The following is a 12,252-nucleotide window of genomic DNA, read 5'->3' as shown; positions in this document are numbered from 1 at the left end:
TTTAAAATAACCTTTAAGTATTCAAAGTTTCAATGTTTGCTTCCCTTTTTATACTTTATACCCAAGACAAAGCACAAAGGAAGAAATCAAAAGCTTAACATTCTAATTATTGAGTCTAAACAGTGCAAAAACATAGCAAAAGTGAAGTTGTAGCCCGACTACCTCTCATTCATTGAGAACCTGAAAAATAAAAGCCGGGCATATTATATCTACTCTCTACAATCCTCACCACAGTACTGGAAATGAAGTAACTTGTCTAAGGCCAAATATTAAAAATGCAGAGACAGGATTCCAAGCGGACAATCCAAATCAAAACTGGGCTTTAAGTATATCAAGTTATAAAGACAATGGAAAGACAAAATGAGTTAATATAAATAGAGAATAAAAATCCTTAATAAGGGTAAAATGCTGCAAGAAGGTTCTCAATGTAACATCTAAAACACCAATCAATTTGTATAAAATATATTCAAATCACTACATATACTATACTAATTCTTAAAATACTTCTATTTACACAAAAATTTAGAAGGTCAAAGACATGAAGCCAAGCACATTCTACTCAAAGAATCTGAACAATGAAATCACTTCATTATTTTATCATTACAGACATTTGGATTTTGTAGTAACAATATTTGAAGCTTTCTTCCAGAAGGTTCAAAACATATTTAGATGATTTCTCTGTACCCGAGCAAAATTAATGCCAATTAGCAAATGGAAATAAAATATGTACATATTTTTTCAGAATGGAAGGATAGTAACAGTACTCAATACTAAATCCAAATTCAATGCCATAATCAAAGTTTCAGAAGTTGTGAACCTCTTTTCCATTTGTTTTTTTCTTTTATAGCCACTCGTGCAAATTCTGGGTAAAGTGTTTGGAACTGAGCTTAAAATACAATGGCTAATTGGAAAACATTGTTAAAAATGACCATGATTCCTTACGAAAACTACTTCCTTCCAACCATAGGAGAGAACTCTTAGAAAAGCTTAACATTTCTACAGCATAACAACCGAAGTACAGGGCGCCTGAGTGGCTCAGTCAGTTGAGCATCTAACTCTTCGTTTCAGCTCAGGTGGTGATCTCATGGGCTCAGGTGATCTCATGGGTCATGGTATCCCCCCAGATGAACTCTGCGATTAGGGCAGAGATTGCTGGAGATTCTCTCCCTCTGCCCCTAATCCCCCACCCCGCATGCGCACGCACACTCTCTCTCTCATAAATAATCTTAAAAAAAAAAAAAAAAGGAAGAACTGAAGTAAAACTTAAGTTGCTGGTTTCAAAAATACCACTTCAGGGAGCCTGGGTGGCTCAGTCGTTAAGCATCTGCCTTCGACTCAGGTCGTGGTCCCAGGGTTCTGGAATTGAGCCCCGCATCCTGCTCCCTGCTCAGCGAGGAGCCTGCTTCTCCCTTTCCCACTCCCCCTGCTGTGTTCCCTCTCTCGCTTTGTGTCTCTCTGTCAAATAAATAAAATCTTTAAAAAATAAATAACTAAATAAAAAATACCATTTCCTCATCTACTTAGTGGTCTTCCTGTCACTATGGAAAATCAGGGATTGTCTGTTATGGGGGGGGGGGGTGGAGTGGATTAACAGTCACCAGTTCAAAAAACCTATATAATATGCGGGTACTAAATTCTTAATTCAAAAATCTTAATCCAGCATCTCAGCCAATACAGGAATCTCTCCTTCAATAATTGATAATAGGTCATTCAGCCTATACTGATGCAGTCCCTTATTATTTGGCAGTTTCAAATTCTCAGTTTTGGTTGATATATATACATCCTTGTAACTTGCCCATCTACTTATTTCCCATTTCACCAGACCTAATTTTGAGGAGGGGAATCCATGAATATGAATGAAATAGGGGATTTTACAGTTATTTAAAAAATAATTATGACTTCCTACTAAGTACAGTTATTCACTAAAAAAAAGGAAAAAAAATGCTGTGATAAAAGAGTAGGTGATTGTAGGCAAAGCATTCAAGTGATAGGAAATCTTCAGTTACCAAAAAGCACATTTAAAGCAATATTAGATATTCCCTTTCTAAAATTATTTCAAAAACAATTTTTTAAAATAAGTATTTCTAGCAATTTTTTTTACAAAAAAGAGAAAATTTTAAAACCCAGTAATTTTTATTCAACTACCCTTTTATGACTAAGATTTACTAAAACATAAATATTTGATTAAACCCCATAAATCATATTTTTATATGATTACAGGGCATTTAATTAAAGAATGCTGCCATTCACTACTGGTTTTTACAGCAAATCAAAACCCGTGTTAAAAAACTATAATTTGTAGTAATAACATTCAAGAAAAGATTATTAGTTCTACAAAGAATTACTGTGAAGTTTTCTGAAAACAGTAAGTCTTTTGAATTAACTTCACATTATCAAACACCTAGCTCTTATTCCATTACAGTACTAACCACTTTTTCTCCTAAAATTTCAAACTTATAGAGATCAAAAGATCTCTCTTCCCACCTGGTTTCACATTATGCCTGGAAACATTTATTTTGAGCAATAGTAAAATCTACTTCCTTCTAAAGAACAATTTGGGAGAAGAAAAAAACGTTAACTTTACCTCTCAACATTTTCTAGTTGCATGACTTCAACATTTTGTATTCCAATTTAGAAGAAACAGTATTTAATAAACCTCTATTTAAATCCAAATGCAAACCATTATACAAACCAAAAAACACAGATCATTCAAAACATCTTGTCAAGTAAAAGAAACAAAAGCCAAAATTTTTAAAGTATACTTATAAATATTTAAATTTATTTAAATAAATAAAATGTAAAGTTATTTATACTAGTCTATGAAATTGAGGCACAAAGATAAGAAGGTGGAAAATACAATGTATATGCTCCTCTGGTTAGGAAGCAAATGCTCATGACTAAAAGGTGAAGTTAACAAACTAGACTGGCTACCTGTTGTTTTTAAAGCTGTTTTTAAAGTTTCCTTTTAAAAAATTATTTTTCTAATAAAAGCTGGACTATTAAGTGTCACATTTATAATGAACTAAAATCTAAAACTTGAGTTCTTAAATTTAAAAAGTGGAAGAGGAAAGGTAAAAAAACCGTAATTTGGTTTGGGACTCAACTTACTACATTTTCAAGATGATATCAGGATGGTAGCAGTGAACAGGAGAGACTCATGAGAGGTATAAGAAAATACAATCTGACTCAGTAGAAAGCACACAGAACAAAGTTATTCCTTGATTTAGTGTTGGTTGCCACCAGAGAAGCCAATGATGAATAAGGAGGGGCAACTCTTCATCTCAAAGCTGGTATTCCTATTGATCACAGAAAAATCATCATTACTTGCTTTACAAATCCCTACCATTATGATAAAATGATATAACCTTTATTCCTCAGGTTAGTACAGTAAAAATGTATGTAATGTATGTAACGTAAAATGTTAGTAAAATGTATGTAAAAATGTTTAGTAATGTAAAATGCTATTGTGCATATTACACAAACATTTGTTGGGTTTAATATAAGACAAGGAATAACAATAAAAATGTGTTTACAAAATATTAACTTTAAACCAGCAGATAATTACAACTGGTTATTTGACTAACATGTTGTTATATATCCTGAAATGCACTGCCTCACCAAAATTTCATCATTAAACATTGCATAAAAACATTAGATACAATTATCCTTTAAAATAAATAGCAAAATGGAACAAATGGCAGTATCTAGAGTAATATGGTCTTTTGCCAAAGAACACTTCTTTGCTTCCCCCAAAAAGAACAAACAAAAAACAAAAAGACTTCTCTATTTTAAGTAATATAAAAGAAAACAAGAAGAATTCATTCAAAGAAAGAAGCTAAAAAGAAGTACATTCAGTGTTCTGTGGATAAAAAAACAAAATCCTCCAAAAAGGATTTTAAAATATTAAAGGTCTGGATTCACAATTACACAATTAGGCAGAAATTTGTACAATAAAATGACAGAGAAATCATACTTATCATATGGTAACAGTTTTTGTCTCTCAAACTATAAAATAAATTACCAAAAGGGTAACCAAAAGGAAGAATAAAATGGAATTTTCCCATCTGTCTAATATAGCCACTAAGTACCTTTACTGTTTTGAATCCAAAACAAATTTTCAAAAATAAAACCTCCCAAACAGGGGGGGAGTGTTCACATGTGTTAAACAAAATTGAGCTTTTAAAGCTTAGTAACATTTTGAAGATTTCTCAAAATTGCTACTGTCTTTAATAGAACAAAAGGTTGGATTAGACTAAAACAAATGCATGTTAGAGGATGTTAGTATGTTTGTCCTGTGTGTTTCTAAAATTTGAATCTTAATTATAAGATTTTTTAAATTTTTAAATTATTTTAGACACAGAAAGCTTGAGCGGGGGAGGGGCAGAAAGAAAGGGAAAGAGAGAATCTCAAGCAGACTCCAAGCTAAGCTTGGAGCCTCATGACCCTGAGGATCCTGACCAGAGCTGAAATCAAGAGTTGGATGCTTAACCAACTGAGCCACTCAGGTGCCCCTAATTGTAAGACAAATTAGTCAGAAGCAACAGTAAAATGAAGTAATTTTAAAATTGCACCAAAACTCTTAGCCTCCACAACCTCTTTCAACTTGGAAAGCATCTTCTTTTAATTTAATAAATGTTACTTGATATGTGGAGCTGTAAACATTCAAGAACTACACCAAGAATTCTTGTAATTTTCCTAAATAATATTAGCACTAATCACTTTCATTAAGTGAACTAAATAATATTCTACATATTTCAACCATTTTACCCTTTCTTTTAGCAATATTTCAGTTTTGAAGTTATGATGATGTCGTCTTCACATGCTTTAGAAGTACAACCATAATGAAGTTTTAACCTTGAGATGATTTTCCATGTTATGGACATACGAACTAACAACTTTTTCTTGGGTAATATCTGACCAAACAAAGCCCAAATTTACACTCATTTTTTCTTATCTAGGAAAAAACCATGCAATGGACAAAAAAGTGATTTATCTTTTCTAGAAGTAGATTATAATAAGACACCCACCCACACTTATTTACAGTTTCAAATTAAATATTTTTGGTCTCTAACCATAGTCTTTTCAATCTGAAACTCTCCAAAGATCCACAATTATAAAGGTAAAAAAGAACAAAGTGTTTTAAAACACATCTTAAGTGTCTAAAACAATTACCTGCTAATGTTCAAAACTGATAAAGTGGTCTATTATCTATTTGGTGAAATAAAGACACATAAATTTTAGAGAAATAATCCATTTTGTTAAACTATATTGCTGCAAATAAAGATATATTCTAGTTTTGGGTAACAGCTAAGTTAGAAAACAAGTAAAAATGCTACTTCAAGTTGTACAGAAAAACTTTCTGAAATGACAAAAATTTTAATGAATTCTATAATCTGGGCAGGGCTAAATGTATGTATATTTTTTAAATAAATAAGCTACTATATTTCTAATGATAGTAACTGCAATATTTATTAAAGATTGGATAAAGCAGTTGCTATAATAAAAAATTTTAGTTACTCGCCTTGTAGTACCAATCCTGAAATTTTTTACAGCAGTCTTCACTACAGAAATCTCTCACGACACCATCAAGTTCTTTAGTTGCTCCCTTCTTACACAGTTGAGAGCAATAGTTGCAAGTAACACATCTCAATCCTAAACGTCGTGCAAAATCCTGTTTATACAATAGTTTGCAGCCTAGAAAATACAAGGTTTTAATATTAAAGCAAAAAACCATATCGAAAACTATTCTTTGAGGTGAGAAAGAGCTTATAAGTCAAACAGATCATTAGCTTTATGCAGTGTCTATAAGTTCACATATAAGTCCTCTTTTTCTGATCAAAACTGAAATCTATAATCAACAACAACCTGTAAATACTGGAACAGAACATGGAATATTTTATGAGATCTCATGTGCATTCAAATAATGCTCTAAGACTTTCAAATCTAGTAACATCTCATAACTATTTTGTTTGCTCTATTTAAATATAATCTTGCTGAAGTATCATATAGTAACACACCACAAATAGGCATTAGAGAAATGAAACAGTGTAGACTGTTGAGAAGCACTGAGTAAAACTTAAAGATGTTCTCAATTAAGCAGGCATTTTAGCCAAATTTTCTAGCCTTACTTTTCTCTGACACCCTACATGGACCTTCAGGGAAGTAAAACTGGTTTACTGACTTGTTCAGAGAAAATGTTTTGTTATTCTTTTAATAAAATATTTTTATCTACTATATGAATGCATTATTTTAAGTGATTTTACACATCAACCTTAATCTCTACAATATCTCTATATGAATTAAGTAAGTTTCCATACATTTTACTCATACTGTGCCACACAGGAATGACCTTGCACTCATATCTACTGAAATCCTACCCACTCATTACTAAGGAGGTTCAAATTACACCTCCTCTGCAAATTCTACTGAACCTAGTTTTAAATAATCTTTCCTATCTGTGAACTCAAACTGCAACTGTTTTCTATTGGTTTATTTGGCAATTATTTAAGTACTGCCCTATGACTTCTTTTCTGTTACCATGAACTATATTTAAAAACCTTTTTAATATTTTACCTTTATTAAAGCTTTATCTTTCTAATTAGATTTTGATGGTAATACTAGGTATTACATGTTTTGTTATTTCGGCCAAGTTCCAGGAGAGAACTAGGTGCAGTTAGAGAAAGCACAAAATGTATTACTAAACAGGAAAAAGACACACGTCCTTTTTAAGCTTTTATTGCCTAAAGATATTAAGTCCCTCCAACTGAAAATTATACTCATATGTCAATTCTATTTGCTGCTACTTGTCTATTCATTTTAGTAAAATCCATATAATCTAAGTAGTACAAGATCATGGATAGGTATGTCAGCCATCAACACCAATATATTCAGACTTACGAATCACTAAGATTCGCACTGCATAAAAATTCAGGTGTGGAGTTAAATTAATTCAGAATCAATCTTTTCAATTAAACACTATGTCACTTTTCATCACGGCTATGATCTTAACAGTAAACATGGTTACCTTTCTCATCAGGTGAAATGTACTCAACTGAACTTATAAAAAGAGGAATGCCTTGTTTTATAAGCAGTACCCTCTTACATACATAACCTCATATGTGAAATGTATAATGTATCAAACGAAGGCATTGATGGAATGGACTGATAGATCTTTTGAGTTTTCAGTCATTCAATACTGCTGGCATTTAGGATTTTCCAACCTTTTTCTTACCCCTAACCAGCAGCAGAAATCCATATAAAAAGTGGATGGGGGCGGGGGGTAACTAACTGGAAAATGACAGATGAGGATAGCAGATAGAAAAGCTGGGAGAGTTCAGTGCCTGGGGCTAAAGAAAGAATAGAAACTGAAAGCCAGCTTAGAGCAAGAATGTGACAGTTGGGGAAAAGTAATAATAACAAGAGCCCCAAACCCATAGTTACAATCCTTGTTCCTATCTCTGGAGAATTAGAATGAGAACAGGCGTTTATTTCTATAATCAGCTGCCTGGTACCAGAGCAGCAAAAGTGTAAATGAGAGGAGAAAAGAATTCTTGAACATACAGTAACAAGAGCCAGTGTTTGCCTGGCATCCCAAATTAAAAACCTAGAAGTATTTTCCCATTGTAGTAATGCCACATATGATTTTCTTTCTGGTATACTAAAAACCTTTGTAGGCTAGGCACGAAGCTGGGCAGGGAAATGAACCCAATGGAAAATAATTCTAATCCACTTGTAAAATCAACTTTCAGATCACAATTTCTATGTTTAGAAATGACATATAATAATGCTTTTATTTTCAAAACTTCCTTTTAATGGGAAAAAAGATTTTTAAATTTTTAGAGATAAAATACCTTGAGGCCCAGAGGTCTACAAATTAAAATAACAAAACAAGTCAGTAGAAAATCAATTTCAATTTTTTTTTGTTCAGCTACACTAAAATTGTACAGCCACTCTGGACATATGTAGTTATATATTTAAAATATTTGGGCAAAAAATTAACATTAAGTATTAATAAAAATTATGAACAACACTGTATATACACTTGCCTTCACTACAGAAAGGTCTCTTAACGCCAGAGAAATTTACTGTTTCATGAAGAGTCTTCTCCTCTTGACAGTATTCGCAATATGTAACTATGCAATGCAACTTCTTATAGTCATCTGAACAAGTTTTGCTGCAGAATTGATGCACTTTGTTCTAAATGCACAATGGGAACCTTGGTAAGTATATGACAACCACCTCAAGAACAAGTTTAAGAAATAAACAAGTCACTTTTACAGAAACAAAGTTAAATCATTTACCCAGTTAATGTGATTGATAATCCTTGGGGATAAATTTCTTTTTTTTTTTCCTCAGAAAAAACTCCACAAAATTCAATACCATTAACTACCCCAAAATTACTCAGTGAAATTATAAAAGTATCACTAGAACAAGATGGCAGTCTGGTGTTGCTAAGAGAACTGGAGAAACGGGAAGAAAGCAATGGAAGATACATGGGTAAACTACAAAAAGATGAGAAATATGACATTAACATCAGTTTAACTCAAAAAGAAATATTCTTTGATGAGTACAGTCAAGTAGACTCAATCAAATTCCTACCGCCGCTAATAGTAACAGACCTATTATGGATAAAGTATTCAACTTGGGGCCATGATACAGTGTGCTGCTAAACTTTAGACTGAGTTGGTTCCCTTGAATGGAGCTAGTTTAGCATTATTTAGTCATTTCTACTGGCCCCAAACCTACAATAGCCAGAGCTACCTTCCAGAAACCAGCCAAACACAAACAAGTTATAATTCCCGAGGCAGCACCCTTTCCCCTCTGTTATTATGGAGGGCATAGACTAGGTCTAATCATCTACCTAACGGGGCAAAGACAGCCGAAGACCAAGACAAGGAAGGTGAAAGAGTCTAGGAACCAACTCAAGTAATAAGGCAATCAGTGGAAAGTTGCCCCATTGTGGACATGTAACTTATAAGAGGAAAAACAGCAACAAAGAAAATACAACTGCCAACAGTGGAATGAGAAGAAAGAGGCCCTTGAATTCTCAATCGCCCGAGTGAAAGGCTCAACTCTCAGTCTGATAGACAGTGTTTCTTACCTCCTTCCAAAACGTAACCTCCGTGTAAATAAAAGCAACACCAAGACTACAAAAGCCAGGTAGCACTAACATGGAGATGGTAGAAAGGACCTCAATTTCATCTAGTATTATAAAAATTCAATCTAGGCAGGATCTTTATTCCCTATATAACATTATTCTCTGTGCTTGCTTATGGATTTCATTCCTCATCCCCTACCATTCCTTTATTCTTACTAGACTTTCAACATTTTTTCTGCTATGACTTAAAGAGGGTATTAGTCACTAAAAATCATCACTGGGTGCCAACAATAGTCTCCAAGAATAATTGGTTTAAATGCTCAGTAATTTTCTAGGGACTAGAGTGTTAAAATAATGAAATTTCAGATTTCCGAAGTACTTTAGTAATCATTAGTCAGATTCTGGTTATCACCTTTCTCCTAGGACTCAGCGACTGACTTACCAATAGCCACTAACAAATTTTAGTTCAAAAGCAATCTACTGTTAGTACTATGTCTTGTACACCATTTTATTACATATTCCATGCCTTCAAAAAAGGTGAAAAGAAAGAATGGCCAAAGATGAACACTGATCAAGAAAGCAATTTTCAGCCAGGTCCACCTGTCTGTTCATCCATCCATCCATCCATGCATTCATCCATCACTGCTCCCTTATTTAAACAAAAAATAATGATCAGGTGTTGCTAATGGCAAAAATATATGGCAAAGTAAATTAGTAAAGTGGTGAAGGCAAGAGTGATGAGAAAGGGAAAATAAATTTATATTAGGATTCTTTTATTAAAACAATTATAAAATGTTAAATGACAACATGGTAAATGACTAACAAATTCTAATCTGTACAGGTACCAGGCAATACACTATAGTTCAAACAATATTTAATAAGAATGGGGTAAAATGGAAAAATATGGTACAAACAGATGCTCCAAGTATGTAGCTAAACAAAGTAACATCCTGTACACTATTACAAATATAATGTATAAAGGATATGACTTCAATAAACAGATCCTTTGTTGATGCTCTTGCCACAAAATAAATAATTCAATCATCAGAAAACCTGAAGAACTAATCCTTGTCCACTAAGAAATCAGTCATCAAATGGAAACACCATCATTATTTTACTAGATTCTTACTTAAGCAAGATAATATATATAATAAAATAGGACTTGCCTCCCATTCCAGGATTTCTGGCTTTGTACAAAAGGAATTTTTACAATAGTTGCATTTCAACTGTATATCACTTGGAGCTACAAATTGACCATTTGAAGATGACTGCATACTTAGAGCCTAAAACAAAAAACAAAACATACTGAGTCTGATGTAGATTTTAGAATTTTTATTTGTAACTAACTGTTAAATTTTGACTATGTCCAGAAAATAGTGTTTCTTGCTTAAATATTTCCTCACATAAAATTGTATTTCTGAATTTTGTATTTAAAAATTACTTACTAGTACACTAAGTTTATGAAACTGAAATTCATTTTTTATTCAGGATTACTACCACTTATTTTAAAATTACATGAAAAAGGAAAAATCATACAGCTCAAAAATTATTTTATACCTTTAAAAAAACTTCAGCAAATAATAGTTAAGGTTAACCAGGTTCTGAACTAGTATTTAAACATTTAAAAAAAAAAAACCTGGCTCCTAGTTCTCTCCAATAGGTATTTTAAGTTGTAATTTGTCCCACATGCAGTATTGCTATCATTTTAATTCCAAGTCCATCAGTGAAAACAGCCCATAATACTTTTATAAAATTGATCATTTCTTTTACAAATTTAGGGGGAAAAAGATTTACAGACTGGAATTGATACCAATAATTTTAGTTTTATTACATTTTAAAAAGTTAAAACAATTTACAGAATAAGAAAAGATATAAGCAGGGCCCCTGGGTGGCTCAGTCGTTAAGTGTCTGCCTTCGGCTCAGGTCATGATCCCAGGGTCCCGGGATCAAGCCCGGGAAAGCCCACCTCTCCCTCTCCCACTCCCCCTGCTTGTGTTCCCTCTCTTGCTGTGTCTCTCTCTGTCAAATAAATAAATAAAATCTTCAAAAAAAAAAAAAAGATATAAGCATACACGGGCTTAAAAAGTTTTGTTCTAGAGGCGCCCGGGTGGCTCAGTCAGTTGAGCATCCAACTCTTGGTTTCTGCTCAGGTCATGATCTCAGGGTTGTGGGATCCAGCCTCGCATAAGACTCTGCCCTTAGCAGGGAGTCTGCTTGAGATTCTCTCTTTCCCCATCCCTCTGCCCCTCGCCTCCCACTCAGGCATGCCCACACACATCCATGCTGGGGAATGGGGGGGTTCTGGGGGTGGGATGGTGCTTGGGGGGGGTGTCCATGGTTGGCACGCTCTCTAAAATAAATCTATCTTTTAAAAAAAAAGTTTTGGTCTAATTTCTAACCTGAGTGATGAGTATGCTGATATTTATCATTCTCTAATATATATTACACATTACATATAATCTTTTGAATGTATAAAAGTTAAAAATTTTTTCAGGGTGGCAGTGAAGAGAAGAAAGAATCTTTACACAAAAAAACATCATTTTTTAAAACTTCTGCATACACTGTACAACACAATTAAAATTTGTTAAAGAAAACATGCAGATTTAAGATAGTAACTATTAGGTGAATACATTTTTTTAAATAAAAACCACTGTGCCCTGATGTTTCAAAAAAAATTGTGTAAGTCCATTAAGGTTAACTATTCTTTCAAAATAAATGCATACTATCCAATTACCTTATTTTGAAATGGAAACATCATCTAATGAAAACATAAAATTCAAAATCTATAGTGTGTTTTAAGATAAAGGGAAAAAATGCTGCTTTTCTATTCTTTGTATCACTTTTATGCAGAGTTACAGTGATGAGGCTGCCAACACTTACCTGGATACAGTCCCCAGAAATAACAGTCTACATTAAGTGTTTCTTTAAAATATACAATGTACATATACAAATTGTCTCTTCAAATCATGGGTAATACAAGTTTCAGTTAAATAAAAAAAGTAGTTAAAACATTTTCTATTAGCATTTCCAGTTTACCAACATCAAAAATAAAGTTGAAATCTGAGAAGCGGCATGCCAAAGACACTATTGTTCTCTTATCTAATTAATCCTTACTCCTTAACTTCTAGTTTAAGAAAAACCAACAAGTCGGAAGC

At 33.0% G+C, this 12,252-nt stretch overlaps 1 protein-coding gene across 4 annotated transcripts in view; it reads right to left on the bottom strand.

Moving 5' to 3' along the window:
• The window catches only part of ZMYM2 (zinc finger MYM-type containing 2), a 109,539-nt gene that overhangs the window by 36,987 nt on the left and 60,300 nt on the right, over positions 1-12,252 (bottom strand). For all 4 annotated transcript variants that reach the window (XM_088021780.1, XM_028105324.2, XM_028105332.2 and 1 more), the window contains 3 exons: positions 10,264-10,380; positions 8,046-8,196; positions 5,522-5,694 (listed from right to left, as the gene is read on the bottom strand). In XM_088021780.1, the coding sequence (XP_087877906.1) occupies positions 5,522-5,694; positions 8,046-8,196; positions 10,264-10,380 (441 nt within the window). The remainder of the gene's footprint in view (positions 1-5,521; positions 5,695-8,045; positions 8,197-10,263; positions 10,381-12,252) is intronic.

The sequence above is a fragment of the Eumetopias jubatus genome, unplaced genomic scaffold (genome assembly GCF_037043125.1).
Source record: "Eumetopias jubatus isolate StellerSeaLion01/CBP00866 unplaced genomic scaffold, mEumJub1_p1.0 scaffold_3, whole genome shotgun sequence".
Taxonomy (NCBI): domain Eukaryota; kingdom Metazoa; phylum Chordata; class Mammalia; order Carnivora; family Otariidae; genus Eumetopias; species Eumetopias jubatus.
This window is presented reverse-complemented; position numbering and strand designations above follow the sequence as displayed.